This window comes from Phyllostomus discolor, chromosome 4, assembly GCF_004126475.2.
Source record: "Phyllostomus discolor isolate MPI-MPIP mPhyDis1 chromosome 4, mPhyDis1.pri.v3, whole genome shotgun sequence".
Classification (NCBI taxonomy): domain Eukaryota; kingdom Metazoa; phylum Chordata; class Mammalia; order Chiroptera; family Phyllostomidae; genus Phyllostomus; species Phyllostomus discolor.
Window position 1 is genome coordinate 183,432,982 of NC_040906.2, and position 24,722 is coordinate 183,457,703.

Sequence of the window (24,722 nt, forward strand, 5' to 3'; positions counted from 1 at the left end):
GTGCGAGGGTGGCAGCCCCGCTCGGCCACCGCGGCCCTGGGAGAAGCAGGCTCAGTGCTGGCAGCGCTTCTGATGCTTGCTGCCAAAACGGCTGGAGATCTTCCCATCTTAAGCATTAATAATTAATTCGAATTCTAAAAAACACTGCTTTGGCTAAAAAAGAAAACTCTAGATTTGACCTGCATGCATGTCTTCAGTCTGCAGATTTTGTCTTGCCCCTCTTTCCCCTTACTGGTGACATTTTTAACCATCAACATGAATAAAAACTGGGGAAAATATGCAGCACTTGTATGGGATTAATACCCTTAAACCTGTAAGAGATAAACGGTAACAAACACCTGAATAGAAAAACAGACACAGGACACGAACTAGCAATTCAAAGATATATGGGTTGTGTAGGGGTGTGTGTGTGTGTGTGTGTGTGTGTATTTCAATCGCACTAGCACTGAACAAAATACAATTAAAAATGCTCCTTCCTCTCAATTTAAAAACGGTGGGGAAATACTCTCTCTGCATGAGATTGGGAAAAGAATTTTTTTTTTTAGTTATATAATCTTTAGCATTGGCAAGGGCTTGGGGAAACAGGGATACTCAAACTGCCAGTGGGCATCTGACTTTGAGAACCTTTAAGAAAGACATTTAGCAATACGTCAAAATCCTTGGTGGCACACCAAGTCTGATTTTAGAAAATATTTGCCCTAGAGAAACAATGAAATTAATACACAACAATGTAAACATAAGTATAATGTGTGAAAACTGAGGAATAATCTAAATAGGGGTAAAGGAACCATCATGCATCCATTCAAATGCTGTTGAAAAATGATGGGGTAATGACAAGGAAAGGTATCTACAATGTACTGTAAGTGGAGAAAAAGAGCACGCCAAACAACAGAATCCACAGTCTCAGCCTATATAACCTGAGGTGTGAGTGCATGCATGCGTCTGTGTGTGTTCATATATAACTGCATAGTGAAAAGGAATTATCTCTATGACCAAGGGAATTATGGGTCACTTTCATTTTCTATGGTCTTTTCCTTTAAAAAAAATAAAACCTCTGTTTTCTTATTACTAGAAGAAAAAAAAAACAAATAAAGATAGGTTGGTAACGATTTTGTCTAGGAGGGCAAACCCTGGGGAGTGAGTGACTAGCAGGCACCACACCAGTGCCTCTTTCGATGCGGGTAGTTCCAATACACTGCAACTAACTCACTGACAGCAGCCGCCAGATTTATGAATATTAAAACTGAACATTCCACAGCATTCCAGAGTAAAAACTGGCTACGCTTAAAACTCACTAAATCCAAAATGGCTTTTGATCTCTATGTACAAGGAGTCTTCATTTTAGGTTAGATTATACTGAACACTAAGTTGCAATAAAACGCTCGCTTTAGGAATGCAACACATCCGCTGTACCCGCAGACCTCCTGCACGGACAATAGTTGTCGGGAGGCAGCAGGCTCGTGATCCCATCCCGAGGACAGGGTGGTGCTCGTCGGGGTCCCTGTGTCAACCAGCAGCTTCCCATCAGCTGGAGCATGGCTCGGCCAACATGGTTTTCTCCTGTCAAGTCAGTTAGGTAGCTGGTGCGAACTTCCTATTTGGCTTGTGAATTCGTCTTGAAGCTCTGAACATCACCTGACTTTGAAATGTTGGTTTGAACACATTATTATCTTTAAAAACTGGTGTTCATAGAGGCACAATGGCATAGAAAGCAACATCACTAACTTAGTCCCGTATTTACTGTGGCTTGGGGACTGGGACCCGGTGTGTCTAACAGAGTCTGGGGAACGATGGATGTGCCAGGTTCTCAGTAATCGCACTACGAGCTCCGGGGGCTCTGCGAAGCCCACTGCGATGAAGGCGGGCAGAGCGGGCGGAAAAGCCAAGGCCCTGTTACTGTTTTCCGGCTCCTTGAAAGCACTCTCCATGGAAAATCCCTTTTGCCTCAACCTGTTACAGGGCTCTGTCCCTACTTTTTGACTCCAGCAGCTCCGACAAAGCCCCCAGGTTGTTCCAACAATTTCAGAGGACACGGTCACTAGACTTCTTTGCCATATTTAACACTTGACTACTCTTTCCTTGAAGTTATCCTCTCTCACCATTTTCCCGACACCCTTTCTCCCTGTTTTCTTCCAACCTCTGACTCCTCCTCTTCTGTGTCCTCTGCTCCCCAGGTCTCAGCACTCTGACCTGGTCTTGGGTGACACCACTGAAACCAAAGGCTTCATCAACAGGTGACACATTCGGATGCCCTTCAACTCTCTGTCTCCCCATCCAAGCCTAAACTGCTCTCCCTCAACTCTTGGCTGCCTCCTGTACCTCATCATGTAAGACAGTTCTCAAAGTCACATCTCTGGGATAAAGGCTTTGTTTTTATTTAACTCTTAAGGCCAAAAAAGCATTTGTGGCTGACTATACATTACAAAAAGTTCTTACGATCTGCCTTGAAACAGGCCCTTCCATAAATCCTATCACCACCCACAGTTTACAGAACTGTGGTGGCAGAACTGAGGCAGAGAAGGGAGGTGCCCTAGCCAGGTCCCACAACTAGGGAGTAGATCTGAACCCCGAGAATCTGCTATGCTCCACTTTGTGCTCCACTATCTGGTAACTTTCCAGTTACCCAGGTATTGTGTGTGGAAAAGACGGGGCCTTATAGATTCCCTTCCGAGCTTCCTCCATAATTCCTATGGCAGTAGTTGGTTTCTCCTATAAAGTACCACAGAACAAAAAATACACTTTTGTTTTAAAACAGAGCAGAGGACTGGCGATAACGCACATGACGTGAAAAATGAAGCACATATTCTGTGACAAATCACAGGAACCACTATCGATTCATTTGCTCAACCTACAAACCTGGGCGTTATCTGCAATTCTTCGCTGCTCATCCACGTACTCAATTTACTACCATGCATACCTCCATGCAGTCACCCAGCCACAAACCTGTACCTACTTACCATCTCTCAAGTATATGAGGAGTACCCTCAGCTTTTCAGGATAAAGTTTAGCCTCTTCAGCTCAGCTTACAAGGCCTTATGATGGGGCCCCTGTCCCCCTGCTCCCCTCATCTCCCATCACTCTCCTACGTGTGATTCTGCAATCCAGCTACACCTGATTTTGCGCTGCTCCTAGAGTGTCAAGTTCATAGCACCATATCCTGCCTGGAATGCCCCCTTGCACACCTTTCTCCACTGAGCGAACTCCTACTCACCTTGACACTCAAGTGAGACGCCCCATTCTGATTTAGAGACCTTGCTTTTTGTTCCCACTAAGCTCAGTTGAGAACATATCATAAAACTTGAAACTACCCTGGTACCACTGATCTACTGTCTGTGCATGTGACCCTGTTTGATTTGAAATCTCCACAGTAAAGCAGTAAAAGGTATCTAATGGGCACTCCATTTAGACCTGTATAATGAACAAATCAATGAACAAAATGAGTGAATGGCTGAGAGGCTGCTCACTGCTCTCAGATGAAAAGGAGGCGGTGTTTGCTTTTTTACCCGGCATCAATGAGTGCTCCTGAGCCAGCCAGCCGAGAGCTCGCACAGACAACTGAAGCAGAGTCATGAGCTCCCCCTGCTGGGGCTCACTCGTTCTGAGGCCACACAGACCACACCATCAGCCTGCACACCTCCCCCTCCAGATCAGGACTGCCTGGAACACCATCCCAGCGGTGACAGGTCAGTGACACTTTGTGTCCGTTTGAGGGCTCATAAAGATGCATTTATGACAAATTGACAAGAGAGGATAGTCCATAAGGGGACAAAAAGAAAAGGTTACAAAGATTTAGGGAAGCGCTCCTCTGAAGTCTGTGTTTTCTGTTTCACAGTATCTGAATTTAGCTTCTCTGCCCCACAGCTGGCCCACACCCAGCTGAGACCGCGGACTTGGGAGGCTCGGTCCACTGCAGACTGTCCTTAGACCATCTCTCTGTCTGCTCCACCCCCACCGCCACCCCCAACATTCAATGCTTCGTCAGAGCTCGAACTCCTCCGAAGGGGGAGGTGAGGTCAGGAGGAGAGCTTTACACATCTGAAAAGGGGAGCTGGGACAGGCACACAGTTGTTCACTCTTTTCTGATGTTCGGACACTGTCCTGGTGCTGCTCTTTGCCTCGCCCACCTGCTGCCCCTGTGCAACCCCGGCAGGGCAGCCAGAGGGCAGCTGAAGCAGTAGAAGCACACTCTTCTCAGCCCTAACCAGAACCAGCAAAGGAAATTGTTCGAAAACAGGCTGCAGCTGGTTGGGGGTGGGGTAGGGGGTGTTGATGGTAAAATGACTTGTGACACTGAGGTAACTCCTATTCCTTCTTAAGATTTCAACTCAAACTTTGTTTCTCAAGTAATAGGTTAAATAGCAGTTCAAATCTGTATTTTGTTTCTTCTACCAATTTTGACAACTTGAATCCTCAATGCCTAGCCCTTCTATAGCACATTTTGGCACTCAAATATTTTTTTGAATGGATGAATAAACTTTTCCAAATTAATCTAGTTTGCTCACCTTACATGTGAATGTATACTTTAGTTTCCCAAATACATTTAACTAGGTTGCTTATAAAAGATGACCTCAAAGACAGGCAGACTTCAAAGGCCATGTATGTGGGTCCCCACTGCAAAAATGCACGTAAGGTGCCAGGGATAACTGATACAACAAATTCATTTTAAACCCTATGAAAATGCCACAAATGAAGGTAGAGTGTTGGTAATATTCACAGTGATCACAACTGACTCATAAAATTCAGAGGAGAAATACCCAGTGTTTCTTAATTTCTCACTCATTATCTTACTCTACCTTTATAATAAATCCTATGAGTTAAGAAAGGTAGATTGAACCATCCCCACTGATTTGCCCAATGTCACATAGTTTGAGATCTGGCAAGATTAAAACATCATGAGTTTTGACAGATTCAAATCTGTCAAACTGGCAAAAATGAAAAAGTCAGAGAGAATGCTGTGCAATGGGTGGGCAATAAATGCCCCCGCTTCCTGCGATGAAAAAGCACTTGGCCCTGCCACGGGGTGCATGATGTGTGTTCTGGGACCAGCCACCCCGTGGGGCATTTATCTACTGACTGATCAACACATGGGTCATTTTAAAAACAAAACAGCAATCTCAGTATACATGCTGTGGGATAAAACCTGCTTTTTAAAATCTGAATACATATGTCATCATGAGCATTGACAATCTCGTTAAGAATTCTTTAGCACAACTTTCAGTAGCTATATTTAGCCATCACGTAACAACGGTGGCATAAGCTACATGCAGCCCCTACTGTAGTACGGATAAAAATGTGGTACATACACGTGTAGGTAAATCTTTGTACACATCTCTGTGTATTTAAGTACAAATGATAGGCATGTTTAATGCAGGTTTTTGCCAAATTGTGTTCCAGAAAATATTACTAATTTATACAACAGCATATGAATATATTTTTCCTCCTTCAACCTCCCCAACACTGGCTAAAAGAATAAACTTTGCCAGATTTATAAGTGAAAACTTGCACACTGAATTCTTAATTGACATTGATTTACGCAATAGTGCATAAATCCATGTTTCTGTTAATGTTCACTTGGCTTCTATGTGGTTTACTTGCTTAATCCTCAGCCCATTTTTCTACTTAAGTGTTTAAATTTTTTGATGACATATAAGCATTCATAATATGTTCAGGCTATTAATCCTTTCTCTGCTAGGCATATTAAATATTGTCATTTATCTTTTACTTTTGTTGATTTGATTAAAGCTTTACATTTTTATATAGTCAAAGCAATCATTTCCTTTTATGGTTCATTCTCTGATATATCATTATTAATGTCTACATTAAAAGGATTAAACTCACCTTTCCCTTTGTGACCCCTGTAAGAAAATCCCTCATCTAAATGAAGGCAATAGCACCTTCCTCTAAGGGTCATTGTGACCATTAATTAGGGTAACTGCAGTAGTGTGCTTTTAAGCAGTAGAGCACCCTGCAACGTCAATTATTGGCAGCTCTCAGTACATGGCAGCCATTAACACCACACGCCCATCGGTGGAAAGTTTATGACTCTACGCAGGTAGTCTGACCAGAGGTACTTGGGGATACCACCATCTGCAAACTTGAATGGGACTACAGGAGACAGACACTGCAATATGGAAGCCCATCCCACACCCCTCAGCAGGTTCAGAGGCACTGAGCAGTCACGAGAAGGGCCCCAGACAACAGGCGCGCTCTTACCTTAGCTTAGTCTTCCCCTTCCTCCAGCTCAGTCTCCTTGTGCACCACCACTCTTGTGACGGACATGTCGGGGTGCTGCTCTCTGGCCTCCCTGATGGCCTGGGCCAGCGCCTGCCAGGGTCAGGAAAGAGCATTGTCAGCGCAGGAAGAGGCTTCTTCTCAGGATGCAAAGCACAAGTGTACTCATCACTTGGGATTTCGTGTCGAGCCACGATGGTTCTACTGCTTTCTCTGAGGAAGCAGGAAGATCTGAATGGGCTCACCGTTCACTTCAGAGAATGCTTCTCACTTCCCCAAAGTCCCCACTTCTCCAGTCTATTTTTAAATAATAATGTGGAAGAAACACAATGGCTCTGAATCCCAGCCTTGCTCTCACCATGAGACTTGGGGAAAGAGGATCTCACCTGAGCATTCGCACCTGTAACCTGAGCCTGAAGTGCAAGTTGCACAGGTCATTTTACGGCTTGCTTTAAGGATGGAAGGGGTGATGTACAGCACCTAGCCCGGTGCCTGCCCTGTACACTCAAGTCGCACTTGCTGCTGCCCCACTGCCTGAAACCCCAGGGTGCAGGACCAAGCCTCGCTCACCCAGCCCTCTTGGGCTCTCAAGTAAATGTTTGAGTAACATGTTTACTGAACTAAAATGCTGCGGTAAAAATATCTATAAACACTGAAGGCAAAGAACAAGTAAAACTGCAGCAATGACGATAGTACAGATCCCTATTTCACGGCTGAGCACTGAAGGCTCAGGTCCATGGGCCTTTCCCAAGGCCATCCTGCCGAGGGGCTGCAGGGCAGCAGTGGGACCCCGGGTGTCCTTCCGCTGCTTCTCTTGTCTGGACCAGGCTGTGAAAAGCCACAAGGTTTCTCCACATTCTGTCAGAAAATGCATGCTGGGCGAGCGCCGCGGCAAAGTGGAAAGATCCTATTTTTCAGAGGGGAGAGATGTTTAACAAGGTCTTGGGGAAAGTAAAAGAACCACCACAGAACAACACTCGAAATCTAGGATGGATCTCTAAGACGAAAAAGGAATTCTACTGGGCTAGAGAGCACCCTAACTCATAAGGAAAATATGCATCTCAAAAGAGCAGCACAATTTTTTCCTGATGCTGTCACCTGCCTAAGAGGACAACTGCACTTCTTGTTTGGAATGGAGTTTCTGCAGCTGGAAGGTTACTGGGCAAAACCCTGAGCCTCACTCCACACACACAAAAAGGTAAAACTACAAAAAGAGATTTTTACATCAAAAATCTTTTGCAACAGAAGCTTGGAAAATACCTGGCAGGTGCTCAAAGCTGTACGAGGAGACCTGTGTCAGGACAAGAGCAAAGCCAGACGAGGGAACAGCCTCCACTTTGAGTAAGAGCACAGCCATTTGTCAGGCTGGGAGAGCAGGAAGGCTGGAGGGCAAGACTGGGGCGGGGAGAAGAGCAGGGATCCTAGCTCAGAGAAGGGCAGAACGTGCTCCTGTGTGGGGGCTGCAATGGGAACAGGAGTGTGGCTCTTACGTTTGTGTGTGTTCGGGGGAAGGAGGAAGGGGGAAGACTGGAAGGATGAACACTGTCTACCCCGTGTGGGTCTGTGGAATCCAACTCGGGAAGGACAAGCTCTGACGGGAGCCAAATGTAGCTACAGGCAACCTATCAGATCCTTCTGAGTTTGAGTTCACTCCTAAGATCTAGCTACATAAAAGCAGTGGAATTGTTAAACCAAAAACATAAATGATGCTCATGGGAAAGTAACACGTGTGAAACATGTTTAATTAGAAAAGCAGAGAACCCCCCAATTGCTATAATCATCTACAAACAGAGTTGAAATCAGTTTGCCATTAGTCCCTCTCATTCCGTGATATCAGTACATGAAATTAAGTAACTTAAATGTTAAATTACAGTAACATTTTTTGTGAGAAAATATATCACATTGCCAAACTGAGCAGTTATTTGATTAGAACTGGGTTTTGCTTGGTGCCCTTCAGCTGACAGCTGCCTGAGGAGCAACGGCCACGCCGTCCACACCGCCCGGGAGAGCGATGAGAGCGTCAGCGCCAGCACAGGGTGAAGCAGCGCCGAGCGAGGCTCTGTGCAAGCTCGCCGCTTTGATCTGCCCGCACAAAACGGACTCCATTTCTTTTCCTATCTTGCTCAGGTGAAGGGATTCCTTCCACTCTTCAGATTCTTTTAATTATAGGCAAGGAGCTAAAAAAAGTGTCAGTGATATTACAGACACTACCTGATCAACATCAGTTTGGGGCAGAGAGGTGATTAACCTCCTTTAACTTTAAATAGTGCCATCATCTCATTACAGGTTTTAAAGGGCAAGTGAACTCATCATGAGCTTCTAGTGATAAACATAACAAAAGCCACAATCAAATTTATTTTTTAAAAAAAGTTTATGCCATCTTAGAATTAGACGTGAGAATGTTATGTAAAAGTACACCTCTGATCTTGCCCACCCCAAGTGTTTCACCTCGGTGTTAATGCAGCCCAAGCACGACGTCACCAAACGAGACGACGTCACACAAACGAGATGACGCCACACAAACGAGACAACGTCACACAAACGAGACGCGCGTCTTTGCGGCAACAGTGAGGAACGTGTGAGCGTACTCAGATTTCAGTGTTTTTACCACTGGTCTTTCAGAGACACTATGGCCTGAATTTGAGTTTTCGGTTAAAAACAGGCCAAAACACAAAAGAAGGCACATAGAATAACACCTGAGGGTAATCCGTACGGGGGAAACTGGTGTTTGAAAGCGGGGAAGGGCCTCCGTTCAGAGAAGACAGAGGGTAAAGGAAACGACGGCTGTGAGAAGACCCCAATTTTCACTTCCACCACAGTCAAAGGAATGTCATCGGCTCCTGCCTAGCACACTGGAGGAATTCAAGAAAGGCTTGTAGAGCGAGGGTCCTCCAGCAAAAAAGCAAAAATGCCTTTGCTCTGACTTCAGGTCGTGGGAACTCAAGCTTGCATCAGTGAACAGAAGCAGAGAAATCCTCCACACGGGGAACTGGAGGCTTGGTTTTCAAGTAGGCAATTCATTTCCCAGTGACAAAAGAGGCACGTGTACTGGTCCCTCACTAGACATCTGTGCCCTCAGGTCAAAATACAGAGTTGGGGTAACCCTTCAGCCTCTAATATTTCAAGGAAATAAGAGCAGTACATGTGAAACATATAAGTAAAATCATGCTTACGGGGATTTAAAAATACAGTAATTTTTCTTGAAGGCACAGTATTTCTATTTTGGTCACATATAGTGCATCTTTCTTAAATGAGAAATTCTGTTTTCTAAAATTCTCTTGCCCGAGTTCAATATTGCGCTCAAAGCCGGGTAGCGAACATTGGTCCCTGCCCTCCAGCTGGGGCGGTCAGCCGAGCATTTCTTTTCCTTCTCTTTGAGAGTCCCTTTCGTAAAGGGAAAATGGCTTGGCCCCCTTTAAAGTTGAGTTGAAATCACTCAGAAAATAAAACAAAAACTTATCACGTGGGACTCTGTCCAAAATTAAAACTACTGTCCAAGTCTCCAGCCGTTCCAGTCATCGCCTGCTTTTAAAGGCGTGCATTATGCTCCACATTAGAATGGAAGCACAATTCCTTCAAAGTTTTTTTCTGAATACAGCTGAATTTTCACTCTGTGAGACACTTTGGACTACCTTTCCCTACCCCAATAATAGCAATAATTAATGGAAAATAGCCCAACTTTTCTAATGCTCTAAAAAATTTTTTTAAGTTCCTAAAGATTAGCGTAAGTCAAAGTTAGTGGCTTTTCTTATTTTTTGAAGTCACTATCATTAAACCACCATTCGCTTTTTAGTAACTGAAGACTTTCCTTAAACCAGGCCCACATGAATACCTAATGGCTGCCAGCAATCCTCACCAAAGGGTTTCCCACTGGCTTTCTGTGCAGTTTGAGTCAAAACCAAAGAAGCAATCCATATTTTATGCTGATTCAGCGTTAGGAAGGTGGAAAGGACAGCTTGTGTCCAGGCTCTGAAGTGCCTTCGTGCCATGCTTAGGAAGGGGAGTCTCCCCAGAGGCTCGGGAGAAGGGGCGGGATATATTTTATGTGACAGACGACAGGTGCAAAACTTAGAAAATAAACAGTCAACTTCAGAACCAGAACCTCAGGTCTTTACCTGGTCATGATCGATATCTGCATCTCCTGTGATCACGATGCGTTTCTCAATTCTTGTTTCAGATATTCCACCTTTTATAGTCTAAACGGCATAAAGAAAAGAAGGGGGAAACAGCAATCACTAAAGCATGTTCACACATAATCAGAGGAGACAGAGATGGAGCACACCTGGATCTTCTGATCATTGTAAGGCAATGCACATTGAGTGGGGAAACTGAGGTTCTGGAAACTTTTCTTATTTCTAAGCTCAATAGAGAATCCTGTTCGAGTTGAGGCATCCATAAGTATTTTTCAACTGAAAGCAACCTTAAACTAATTTATCAATATTCAGGTGACATTAAAGGGAAACAGCTGCCATTTAATCCACATAGCTCCACCACTGGGACATTCTGTTACAACTTCCTGAATTTCTTCGTTCCCAATTGGTCGATTTTTAAAAGAAGAAAGGAGAAGAAATAATGGTTTGGTTTATGTAAAGTTACAAGGAATTCTAACAATTTCAGTATCTTCTTTATATTCGGCAAACTTTGATGTTATTTTGTCTGCTTAATTCTCGATATGGAAAGTAAGGCTGGAGTTAGAAATCTGATGAGTGTAGCAAGAGAATCACTGAGAGGGCCTCTTAAAACACAACCAGGGTTTCAGTAGGTCCAGAGTGGGGCCACGGTCTTCCCACTTCCACACCAGAGACCGCACCTTTGGAATCACTGGTCATCTGGTGTTAAACATGTAGACAATGACCTGGAAATACATCCCAAGTTGACATACTAGAATCTTAAATCCTTGAGGGAAAATTTACATTATTTGAAGACCTTGTTGAAATTTTTGAATAATCGTCATTCACTTTGTACTTACTAAACCTGTGTTTCCAGTTTTATTAAATTATTTCTTTTCCTGTAGCTGTCTTAAATACAGCTATTCATAACACATTTTTATCCCCTTATATTTTACACAAAATTGCAATGTGATTTAAATCATTTGTCAGTGGAGTTCGATTTCTTCCATACTTTAAATGTCCACATTTTTATCCCACTGGCACTGTCTGTGTATAACTTGAAGTGTGTATAGGAACAAAGAAACAATTCAGAAGAGATCCTGTTTGCAATGTACCATCCTCTCCCTAGGGTTCCCCTGGATTGCTTTACCTTGGTGATGTGTGTGGTGGTGGTTGTCGACATGGAATCGGATGTGATGGTTTGGGCGGTCAGCAACGTGCCCGAGTCGCCAGCAGCCCCGCCATCGACCTTTGGATAATGGGGGAAAACACAAAGCAATGCTTAACTTCCATTATGTTGTCACAGAAGACCCCTCCCCACTGAATATGCACCATTTAGCATCTTTGCAGCTGGCAGAAGATGCTATCTGCCTTTTCATGTTTACAGTGGTAACTTACTGACCAGGAGAATGGCTGGCATTTAAACTGAGTAAAAGCAAAGGCTAAATGCACGTGGGGAGGCAAACCTCAGGCACGGGAGGGAGAAAAAAGAGTGGAAGTAGGAGGTGGGACTGAGAGCTATCAGGAGGTCAAGAGAGAATTTGACTGGAGCCATTTGTAGAAGCTTGAAAAAGAAAGCAGAAACCCAGGCAGAGAAGTTTCCACAGTGACAGTGACCAGAGGGGCTGGCTTCATTGTTTTAGCTCAGGTGGGTAAAAATAGAACGACTTCTCAGATTACCAAGCAACAGAACCTAACGAGGATTGGTTAAACTAGGATGGTTTGCTCATCTCTAATAGACTTTTCAATGACATTTTTTCTGTAATAGTTTGTGTTGTGAATATATATACCTATATATAAAGATACATATTTCAATATGTATCTTTTGATTTAAATGCAAGTATGTATGCATGTGCTGTCTCTGTCCTGTGCAGATATTTAAATAGGTTTTAACTTGTTTGGTACTAGGAAATGTAGAATTCTAGAGTTTATTGGCCAAATAAAGCTGGTTTTAGTTTACATTAAAATCATAAACTAAATGTTAGTTTATGTTAAGATCACCATGTATATGTTTGCCTCCTGTTTCCTGACAGAAGAAAATAACTAGAAGGTCCAGAGCCTTTATTACTGCAAGAGTAAATCTCTCTTAAGTGTGGTCCATGCAATGTATTTTTTTCCCTTTTTTAATCCTCACCCAAGGATACATACTTACTGATTTTAGAGAGGAAGGAAGGGAGAGAAAGACAGAAACATCGATGTGATAGAGAAACACAGATCAGTTGCCTCCTGTGCGCACTCTGGGGATCAAACCCACAACCCAGGCGTGTGCCCTGACCGGGAATTGAACCTGTGACCTTTTGGTATATGGGATTAGGATCCAACCCACAGAGCCACTCAGCCAGGCTGCTATGTATTTCTTTACGAGGGCATTTATCACCATAGAAACAGATGAGTACATGCTCTCCCACCACACCCATTCATCAAACACCTGTTTGTGCTCATGTGGGATTTATGCACAGTTAAGATAGCACATCCAAAATAACTTTGAGGAATGTTTCACACATACACGCATTAAATGCTTTAAAAAATATTTCAAGAGGATAATAATCTGCCATCCCTCTCCATGGTACAATCCTACTAGACACATTAAATTTCTCAGTTGAGAAAATAGTTGTACAAATTTCTAAACAGCTCCATTTTGAAATCGTAAGTACTTTCTTTTCTTCTGTTACCCTTACGGTTAGCTGTCTTAATGCTCATTTCAAATCTTTACAGAATCAATGTCTGAATACCTAAAACCAAACATACAAGTTTGATTATTTAGACACACAGTATCCCATTTATGTAAGAATGAGGGCATATGTCTTTGGGAAGAGAAGCACAAATGTGTGTGTGCACATGTGTGTATACTGGCAAGCGAGAGTCAGCTGACTGGATCTGTCTGCATGGGCGGGGAGAGGGAATGCCTAAATCCTACTAATCCACATATGACATCATATCCAATAAACTCTAAGGTGATCTGCTTCCCAAATGTACATCAGTACTCCTGGATACATCAAGTCATTGATGGCTTAGAATAACACGAACAAGACTGGGGTTGCCCGTCCTCAGCAATCGTGTGTATGCTTCCCCCTGTGATCACTGGGTCACCAATCTGATTACAGTTCTCTGTCTCAATCTAAGAAGTATAACAAGTTATACTGTCGAAGTACAATTACGAAATGGAGATATAAAAAGCTACATCAAAGGCAGAAACATCTAAACTAGGAGAAGACAGAATGAAAAAAGAAACAAAGTAAAAAAGAACTCAGTCCAAATCTAGAGCCTTTGTACCTGTGGAGACTCATACGTGATGGTTTTGGTCTCGGTTTGGACAATAGGGACTTCCTTGGTGGAGATCTCTGTCCTTTGTGAGGCATCGGAAATCGTCACCATCTCTGTCTTCACCACGGGTGGCTGAGGCGAGAAGGAAGAGAAAATGAGCTCTAAAGGCAATGAAGCAAACGCACTTAATGGAACCTTCCAAAATAATTGGAATAAATATGTATATCCAAACACACACTCATACACAAAAGAAGAGAGTAAAAGTAAGTAATCTTAAAAAAGAAACCAAAGAAAAACACTTTCCTTCAAAGGAAAAGAATAAGCTAACATAATGGCTCCATAAATTAAGGTATGCTTTCAAATTATGATGGTCTCAAATTACGTACATGTCAAGCCTGGTATACAGTGATAGAAAACAAAACTTTAGCTTTGGGCAACTGATGATACATTTGAAAAAGAAAAAAACAGAATGAACTATGTGAAGTGGCCTGCCTTGATTTTTCCTGCAGTTTAGAAAACCATGTGGTTTGTGTGACGGCTCATGGCCTTTAATTGGTACACCACCTAGGTTAGGCTAAGTTTTGCTCTTTTCTTCTTGCTCTGCTGACAAGGAGACCTCATTTTCAGAAGGATTATCTTCAAGTATAACTGTTTTGGATTACACTTGTCTAAAACTTGCAGTGTTTCCTCTATGCTACATAAGTTAAACTGTTCTACCTAGAATTAGTCCACTAATATTGCATTACTGCTTTGAACAATTAAAAACGTTAGAGAGGTTCACAGCCTGTTAATATTGTAGTCAGCTGAGCACAGATGTTTAATACAGCGTCAGACTAATTACCACTACCAAAATACTACAGTACTTTGAGAGAAGATTCCCAAGTGTAATGTATGGTAAATGTGGGAAATAATAGTTCAGAGTGTTCCAAGACTTTTGCAAATGTGCTCTCTGCAAGGAAGCAGGAAATTTAAAGTAACATAATAAAAATCCATTTAACTACTTTAAGACAAAGTTATTTCAAGATTCTCCAGCTCATCAAAGGGAGCAAATATGGATAACTCCTACATTGTGGGCACCTGATTTTAGAATCAAGACATATTCACCTGGAAGTAAGCCCTCCCTCAACAAAACTTTAACTTCCAATTCAGAGGCGCTGCACCTAGAGACGAAGACTTAATCTAAGGGGAGTGAGGAAAGTTCTTCTTGAAGAGAAAAAAAGAAAAGACTGAGACCCAATGCAGATGCGATCCATGCACACGATCAGCTTGTGAATAATCCAGAACTGATGATGGGGCGGAAGGAGAAGACTAAGCTCCGATTAAGCAGCCTAACCTCTGGCTGTCTAAAAGGAAAGCAGTGTCTTCAACCAAACCATACAGTCCTTGGAATCTCAAAACGGAAATCACAGTGGCATTCAGGAAACACTGTTTTTATCACTGCCAGATGTTGCGCTCAGAGCACTACGGTAATCAGAGCCCACTGCCATTTCCAAAATTCTCAAGTTGAAGAGACAATGAGCCAAGCAGTTAAACCCACAGTCAAACAGAAGCAGCACACACACTCACACCGACTGGTTTTTCAACAACACACATACAACTTTCTAATTAAACCAATGAGAAAGGCATGAAGTATTTAGGAAGCAGTGCAACTCAAGATAAAAAGTTGAAAACATCCAAAACATGCAAAGAAAAATTCAGATGTGAAACTAAGAATGAAAAATGATTTGGTGTTGCAGGCAAGTTTACTGGATCAGGTGATTCAGTTGCAGTAAGGAAGCTAGCAACCCGAGCTGGCAGAAAACCTACAAAGCAGTGCCTTCCCCTTCCTCCCGTGAGAGCTCAAAATCAGAGTCTTGCTGAAAAAGCTGAGGGAAGAACTGGGAGGACAGGAGAAGAAAGGCAGGTGTTCTCCACCTGAGAAATAGCTCCAGAGTTTAGCTCCCGCTTGAGTCTCCCATTTACCTCTGAACAACAAATAATTTGTGGCATAACATCAATGTCAACATGAGACACCTCTCCGTTAACTTTATGCTGCTCGTCCTCTGTATCTTCGCTCACGTCTTGCTTAAGGGCGCCTTCGTGTACACTCTTCTCTGCAGATACCTTTGGGGCAACTACATTCTCCTGGGCCACTGTCTCTACTGTGCTTACACTGGCACCTGCTTGTTTGCCTGGGCTGGCTTCTGGCACTGGCTGCTCCCTCTCTACTACCTTGGCTGCTCGGCTGGCCTCTTCCTCCACCTCTTCTTCGTACTCCTCCTGCTCTTCCTGTATGGTGCCCTCGGTCACTCGGTGGTGGGGCCGGTACTCTCCCCCATCTTCCTCCTCGCTCTCGCTGCTGCTGCTGCTCTCAGAAGACAGGGAGGTGGAGTCTTTCTGTGTCAGAGGCTCCACCTTACGGCTCTCCCCAGGACCACTCCCAGGTGATATCTCTTTACCGTTCATTTCTTCTGTGATTACTCTTTCGTCTTTCCCAACCTCTGCCTGCTTCTTCTCCTCCACTACATTCAGAGTCTCATGTGAACTCTGCACAGAAAAGAAGTGGATGAGGGAAAACAAAAATACATGAATAAATAAAAACGACGGCAACCCAAATTAACTGATGGTACGTTCATGTCATGGAGGAAAACAAAGATGATTATGATGGCTGACTGAAAGGGAAGCGGGGAGAACGTGATGGGGTCAGAGCGTCAGGCAATGGTGTTAACATGGAAAAGGGGAGAACCTTAACAGCATCAATGGCTCCAGTGCAAGGCCCTTCTGACTCAGGAGCGCGTTTCTGCGAAACAAAAAGCAACCGAGGACACAAAATCAATAAAGTTTTACCTCGACACCCACCAAAGCACACATCTGACACTGCGAAGACAGAACAGTAAGAATAAACATCTACAAAAAAAACCTTTGCTCAAGGTCACATAAAAGCCAATCAAGACAAATGCGAAAAGCTTACAAAAGGAAACAAAAAAGCAAAACAGCCAGCATCTTCCCAAAGAAATGAAGTGCTTTTATTATTCTAGTTATACCTATAATCTCTACTTCTGCAGTTGAAAAGGTAGGGAAAAAACTGGAATTATAGCAAAGCTTACTGATTACTTGAAAGTATAAATTTTAAAACTTATAAAACCTATTCCATTAACAATTTTGATCTTAATTTGACTATAAAGCCTGTGTGAAACCCTGATTCCTAAATGAAAATAGTATTTATAAGATGAAACCTTTGTTTTATGCTGGCTCATTAAAAAAACAAAACAACAGCTTTAACTGGCAAAATAATAGTTGGTCTCAGACTGACTACTAATATAAAAATGTTGTTCCAAAAAATGGCTACGAACATCTCAAACTGTACAACAGATTAGTAAAAAGGGTATTATTTCATTTGGGTATATGTCAATGACGACCCAAGTGCTTCCTCTTAGAGTTTAGCTCCTCCACTAGCATCTTGGAAAACTGAAACGAACCAACTCTGTTCTTTCAGATGCTCACCACTGCCACCCCACCCCTGCAGATGTCTACTTGTTGGGAGTAAATTCACTCTAGTTAAGCAGTACAGCAACTAAATGTCCATCATGATTACAGGCCAGTGGATTCTTACTACCACGTAACTTCAAATTGTCAGATGGGTTCTGCCCAGGCTCAGGGGATTCCTTAGGTTTATTTAAAAAATGAAAAACATTATTTCACTGAGTATGGCAGGCATCTCAATTTTTTCCATTTTTTAAATCATAAGCCATCAAAAGATGCCCAAAAGACATTAAGGCTTTGGATACTTTTAGTTCTGCAAAGCATCCTTGGCTTCTATACTTGGCAGAGGGTTTCCCTCCACACAACAGCTCCAAAACTGGGCTTAAATGCTTCTCTGAATTTAGACAGATTTTTTTTTTCTTTTGCAGGGGGCATGGGGAGGACGGGACGGGGGGGCAGAAAAGAAGCAGGAGAACATCCAGCTTGTATCCTTTTTCCAAATTCAGTCATTATTTCATGAATGTTTCTCCCAGGAAAAATGAATTTCACCAATGTAAGCACTTATGAGAAGGGTTTCTGAATATTTTAAAAATAAAAAGCACTCTTCATGTGGCTTTTAAAAACAGGGGAAACAAAGTAAAATGCACCTCAGGCAACTGTGAGAAGGACGAGGAAGAAAGCTTTTCAGAAGGTGCATTATAGTTCACAACAGTGCCCTCTGCTGTCCAAGTGGTGGCTGAAGTGAAGGTGGCTTTCATGCTATCGGAAAAGCCCTTTGCACTAAACAAAATTGATGTTATCTCCTCTTCTAGGCTCTGGAGAGGTCAGAAAAGGAAGAGCAAAGGGTTAACAAGTTGGAACAGACAGCAGTGACCTAGTGAAAGAAAGGGAAGGTTACACAAGAAAGAATTGCAGAACAGCATAAACTGAAAGAAAGGTGAGGATTCTGCAAGATTCTGCAGCAGGCAGATGTGGCGCTTTGCCTGAATGCCAGCTTTCCACCCTGCTTGAGAATCTTTGATAGCTCTACCTATGAACACCAGCTAAAACTCCTTGATTGGTCACCGAAGCTTTAATCACAAACTGAGCATGACTTCCCCAACCATCGATTTCTATCTTCCAGAGGCAGCACTTCAGCGTGAGCCTCTTTCTGCACAGAATGGCCTCTTCAGTGGCCCCCACACCTGAAACACTTATTCCTGTGTCACAGCTTGGGTGACCCTATCTTCCTGTCTCCAGTGCCCTTCCCAATTTTTTCATCTGTCTGAGGTACACCTGATATTTCATATTTTGTGCATGCCCTCCCCCAACCATGCCAGCTCCTACGATCTCTTCCCTTTTGCACATTACTTCACACACAAGTGATCTGATAGCAACCCAAGGAATTCCCTCAGACATGCTAAATATGCCATGGAATGAAGAAATTGTACTTTTTTCAATGAAAGACAGGTCAAGAAAAGGGAAGACACACTCAAGAGGCAAAAACCCAGTGACCAGTGTTAAAGTCATCTGTCCCTGAAAAACCATTATGGCAAATCTAATCTTCACATTTCTGGCCCTTAAGCAATGGTCCCTAACCTGCCTGAGGGCACAACGGGATACCTGAGGACTGTCTCAGGTACCTGAAATGCCAAGAGCAAAGAGTCACCATAAAGCGCCCCCTCTTGTCAGAAGTGTGCAAAAATACTTCCTAATAAACCCCACTGCTCATTGAGCTTAATGAGAAATGATTGAGTGAGTGACATTTTGTGGATGCCCCCTTTGACACAGTACACTAGGAGAGAAAGGAAGACTAGGTGCATAAGCATTTGCAATATTCATGAAGAAAAAAAAAGCTTCTGGACTAATTCATTTTAATTATAATCTCCATACTTCCACCATCCCCAGGGGTTGAGTTAGTGGACAGGGTGTCCTTCCCAGTAAGGGGTAACTAGAGAATTTAAATAAGTGCCGTGCATTTAATTATTCAATAAAATATCTTCAAAAGTACTTTAAAACTGTAAGTCTACATAATCTCTACTAGACTCATGAGAGAATATTTTATACAAGTTTAAGTATATCATAATTCTCACACTACATTAGAGAATACACAACAGAGTAATTAGCCTATTAAAGACTAAATGATTTGGTCTCCAATTTTCTGCTCTACTCTTAAAATTGTTCATATTCAAACTGAAGCCATTTTGAACACTCAATGTATTAACTTTTAAACAAGAAACTATTACTTTTTTAAATCTATAGAACACATATTACCGAAATTTGGAAAATTTGATCAAATTACACTCATGCATAATTGTTTTCTTTTACATTTCATTAAGGGTTACAATTTAAAGATAATCAAAAAACCCTGCTAAATCAGTAGCAAAACGAAGATGCAATGAAGAAATTTGTAAGACATCCCACTACAAGTCAAAACACTGCAGTAAACTTAACTACTCACACACTTTCAACTACTAATACTGAAAAGTTTTTTGGGGGGAAAAATACATTGCAAGCGATAAATCAATGTTTGTTGTGAGGATGGATGAATGTATGATTGCAGTTACAACAGTCTATATATATTGTTGGAGAGGAAAAGGACAAGAAAGAAACAGTAACTTCAAGTGCAGATAAACCATAAACTTAACAGTGGGTAAATTCCAGTTTAAATTTTATGTGACATCACTTTCATGTAATGGTAACTTCTACAACATCATATTTTATATTGTACCTTCCTAAACCATGATATCCAGAAAAATGGTAATTTTAAACATCTTATATCTTCAACAAAATTCCAAAGTTTCCTACTGCAAAAAGTACACGGGCATTACTTTAAACTGAACAAATCTATCATTTGACTTGCTTCCAGAGGTTAAACTTTCAAAAGTACACAATATTTTAAATCATGTGATATTAAAGTCAACATTTTACAGAGTCTAATTGGCTTTAGACTTCGCACTAACATTTAAGAACATAAATATGCCACTTGGTCTAGGTTTCTCACTTGCAGTATCCTAGAAGTATTTCACCTCAACTACACCTCAAATTCCTTTAGGACGAGACTTCACCTTCAATTTATTTTGCCTCCTTCTCCACCCTACTGTACGCTATGATACTATTCTCTGCTCATTTACAAAATCAGACTTCTGCGGGAGGAAAGCACACTACTGACTTTTGCTCTCATTCGCAAAAGTGCATCCTGTGTATCCCGTTCCTTGTCTGGAAGCAGAGGGGTCTCTGTCAGACCCAGCTGAAAACGCTCCATGGCTCCCCATGACTCCTGTCATCAAATGCAAAACGTCAATGTGGTCTTTAAGATCTGACAGAATCTGGGGTCTGGCCTCCGTGGTTTTTCCTAAGCCCTTGTCATTTGGTCTATCAGTTCCTGAAACTAGTTCCTGCCTTGGGCTGTTGCATTTGCTCTTCCCTATCCATGGAATAATCTTCACAGCTACCTCCTTCTCGTGAAGGTCTCAACTTTAATGCCAGCTCTTCCTGTCCACAATGGGAAAACAGCCTTTCCAATCACCTCCTCACACAAAACTGTATTGCATCTTTAGTACCAGCGTCTTTAGTACCCCACATTTTCTGATCACTAATTCACATGTCTACCTTCTTTTTCCTCCGACAGACTCAAAGCTCTGTAATCCCGGGAATTAACTGGATGACCAGCTGGCTAAGCGAAACCAGGAGAAACAGAAGAATAAGAATGTGAAAGCACAGAAAGCTAACTTTGTAGCACTGCCAGAGAGTTCACATATGCAGAAGCAGAGAGAGATCCAAAGGGTTGCTATGGTGCACCAAAATCTTTTTTTCCTATTAAAAAATCGTAAAAATGAAAATCCAAAAGGTTTCCAAATATAGTTAGTAAACTAGTACCCAAATTGCACATAATTTGTTATTTTAACACCACGACAGTGTGCACAACATTGTACAGACAGTGCATTTTCACACGAAACCATGGTTTCCCAACTGCCAGCCACATATATCAAAATGGGGGGGGGGGGGTGTCACTTAGTAATTCGGTTGATATGCCTGCATTTCAAACTGTGAATTTTCAAATAAAGTCCTTCTGTAGCATCTCACCTAATGATCCTGTTTCTGTACATGGAGATTTAACAAATGCTCAAAAAGTATTTTTAAAAAGTTTGGATTGATTCATAAGAAAAAAAGAATAACTTATGGCTGTGAAGAGAAATAAAAGGAAAAGAGGAAAAAGCGAGAGTAGATCCAAGGATGCAAGGTGAACACCTTGTCTGCCTCCTGGGCTTTTTCTTCAACTGTCCGTGTTGCCGCCGTCTGATGCTTCTCCTTCATGGACAAAATATCCTTGAAAAGATGGTCTCCTTTTCTCTATTGTTTTAAACAATAGACATAATCAACAAATAAGACAAGTACATCACATCGACAGCAACACAAACATAAAACTGTGTGGTCAGCGGAACAAACCGGATGAAGCAGCACACACGGGGGCCAAAATCAGATACTGTTTCTCCAGAAAACGTAGCACTCTAGAGTCAATTGCTGAGACACTATCATCAGTGCCTTCCGAAAATCTACAAGTAAGAATTTAAGTTGTATACAACTTCGTAAGACCCTACCATGGTGTTCTAAATGTTGGTATTTTCAGAAGTTGTTATTTCAGTTCAGCAATTACTTCACTCATCTGTTCTTGAAGAGCTACTTTTCTTTCACTGACACAAACTTAGAAATGTAAAGCGACTAACAGCTTTGCTTTTTAAGAAAAGGTTGATAAAATAATTGCATGAGACTATCTAAATCAAATGTGTACTATTTGGCAACACTCAAGCCAGTCTGGATGATGAACTTAAGAAGTGAGAGTTAAGGGAAGGGGGAAAGATGAAATGGTAGGTTAACACCTTCATACACTTCTTAAGCTATATTGAATAAAGCATAACCATTGTCTCCTCTAGTGTGATAAATGAACCCGTGGAAGTTCTCGGTTGATAGCAGAGATGTTGAGGGCATTAGAAAAGAACAGATATACATGGGAATAAATGGAGACATACTTTCAGAACATATTCTAAAGGCAAAACGTATATTGGTGGGAAGAAGTAATCATGAAAAGAAAAAGAATGTTCTAGTTGACAATGTTTTTCTGTATTTCATTGCTAGGAAGTGCCAGTATTAAGTTGTATGATAACACATTTTGCAAGTTTTCAACAGGGCTCATCCATCAGTCTTCAAAGTAAAGTTTAACTCATTTTCCTCATAGTAATTACCTTAAACCATTCTAAATATGGTCTACATTAATTATTTAATGTAAGTAAAGTAACTTTCTTATTTCCGAAGTCAGGATCTGAAAAGCTCATTACAACCACATAATGTCAGTTCCTACATCATCCTCTGTAAAAATTCATTGCTGCTAATTTACGTGAGTAAAATAGTAATTCAGAACTATTTTAAAAATATTTTTAAATTCATTCAATTTACTTAAGAACTACGCCAATATGTATTACACTGTTAATAAATATTTAGTATTTTAAAAAATTATTAGCAATTACATTTTCAAAAAACTGGGAACATTTTGTAGCTTCTGGGAATCAACATCAGAGATTGGCAACCTCAGTTTTACTGAAAAGCTGGATACATATAGCCAACAAATAGCTAGTGACATACCCCTTGTGTCTGTAGGGACAGAGGTGTGATACGTCGTTTTTCCCATTCATTAGGGCGCGGCTCAGGTGTGGATTCCATAAAATTGCGCTTGAGTTCACTAATGCTAGCCTGATGTTTCAGTATGTCCTCCTGGGCCTTATCCAGGTCCTAGCAATGTGTAACGTAATAGACGGGGGGAGGGATCCAAAAGGAAAAAAATCCAGTAGGACAAAAATAAAATCAAAAAGTAAAACAAAAAAAATAAGACAAAGCAAACTTATGATTAAAAATAACATAGTAAAGCAAGAAAAATGCCAAGTCTCAAGAGCCATATTATCACCTATGAATAACCTTAATGAATTCCTCAAAATTTGAAAATAAAGCCAATGAGCAATTACTTTTATGATTCACATTTTAAAGGATTCTAATGTCTTGTCTGTTTAGAATTTTTTAAGGAATAACTTTTTACATTATTAGAAGGAAGTCATAGAACTAATACCAAAATGGTTAGTAACCCTTCTTTCCAATAGTTGGATTTCGAACGCAGCCTATGCCTGTGTCCTTGTAAATTCACCTTTCTGATCAGGGCTACTACTAAAGTTGCCCTCTGTGAACATATTAAATCAAGTAAAAAGAGAGGAAGGTGAACACAGACCCACATTAGGCCTGACGGGAAAGCCCATCCAGTACCATCTGCCCCCAAAAAGGGGCTGGGGCAGCAGGGATTGACTTTTTCAGGAAATTCCAGCGGTGGCTTCCATAGGCTGCTTGTACTGACCTCTCTATAAAATAAGTGAACCTCATACTGGTTTCATGTACTTGCCAGGCACAAATGCGGGGCCCAGCACTCCCCCTAGCAAATGGTCCTTATACAGACAAAAATACGAAAAAAATTACCATGTTGATTTTCACTGGAGTAGGCTCTGATGAATGGTATTCATGGGATTTGTACATTGGCCCTGATAACTAGTATTTGTGGGAATTAAAGCTAATTATTGTTCTGGAAATGGTTTTAACTGAATTTAAATATATTCTTACATTTCAAAAATCATAAGGGCCACCTGTTGGTTGTAGCTTTCATCCCACTCCCAGAGGAATAGGTCATGCATCTGATGAAATTAGATACTCCACATTCATGCACAAGCATAGTTGCTCATCTATGAGCTTCTACAGCCATTTGCAAAAACTCATGAAAATCTAAAAATCTTTGCATGGCATGGAAAAATGACTGTGGCTTGAGATCAGGCACATTTCTTGTATTTGTTCAAAGCAATGTTATATTTTACACTTTAGAGCAGTTTAGTAAGTTATGCAAAAGTACATTTCCAACAATTATCAAAGCTGCCAAAAGCAACCAACATGATTAGTCAGATTACTCAGAATTGCAGTTCACCAATAAATACATCGCCATGTACTACCCTAAAATAAAGAGGAAAAAAAAAGTTCTCGTGTGACACGGGGAATATAATTCACATTCCTAATTGGGTGGCTAGGTTTCCTTTTTTCCCCCTCCTTTCTTTCATTTATATTTTTCTTCTTAATCAAAACAATTCCATTAACTAGCATACTTCAAACAGAGTACTTTAAGCAGACCACATTCCTAATTGCATGGATTTTAGTGCCACTAAAACCCTGCAAAAAAAATGTTGTGGACAGAAATCAAGAGTGAAATGATTTAATGCCAGATCAACGGGTATCTGTTCTGGTTAATGTATATAAAGGATGGGATCATGTTACTTCAGATTCCATGCCCTAGAGATAGCCCATTAAGGAGAGAATAAGTTTACTTATCAGAACTTCAAGGTTAATGGATAAAAACTTTATTCATTGGCTAAAATAGATGTTTTTCCCAGTTGTCACTTTGAGAACTTCTAGTTGATACAGTCCTACCTAAGCCACTTTAAAAGAACAAAGTTGGACTTGGTAACATGCACTCCCGACTTGAATTTTCCCCATGCATTTCATGCGCTGTGCTCGAAAAAAGTTGCCAGCCAGCCTGTGAGTGACCTCCCGTCCACAGCAGCCTGGCAGCCATCAGGACAGTTGTTTTCTTAAATT

At 41.5% G+C, this 24,722-nt stretch overlaps 1 protein-coding gene across 21 annotated transcripts in view; it reads right to left on the minus strand.

Annotated features, from left to right (window-relative positions):
- EPB41L2 (erythrocyte membrane protein band 4.1 like 2) overlaps positions 1–24,722 on the minus strand; it is a 205,865-nt gene that overhangs the window by 10,588 nt on the left and 170,555 nt on the right. For 7 of the 21 annotated variants that reach the window (XM_036024704.1, XM_036024705.1, XM_036024708.1 and 4 more), the window contains 9 exons: positions 22,686–22,832; positions 21,297–21,398; positions 17,714–17,881; positions 16,330–16,383; positions 15,567–16,130; positions 13,614–13,736; positions 11,491–11,589; positions 10,347–10,427; positions 6,214–6,324 (listed from right to left, as the gene is read on the minus strand). In XM_036024704.1, coding sequence (XP_035880597.1) covers positions 6,220–6,324; positions 10,347–10,427; positions 11,491–11,589; positions 13,614–13,736; positions 15,567–16,130; positions 16,330–16,383; positions 17,714–17,881; positions 21,297–21,398; positions 22,686–22,832 — 1,443 coding nt within the window. In that variant the 3' untranslated portion in view covers positions 6,214–6,219. The remainder of the gene's footprint in view (positions 1–6,213; positions 6,325–10,346; positions 10,428–11,490; positions 11,590–13,613; positions 13,737–15,566; positions 16,131–16,329; positions 16,384–17,713; positions 17,882–21,296; positions 21,399–22,685; positions 22,833–24,722) is intronic. The other 14 variants (XM_036024719.1, XM_036024718.1, XM_036024715.1 and 11 more) reach the window with 13 other exon arrangements.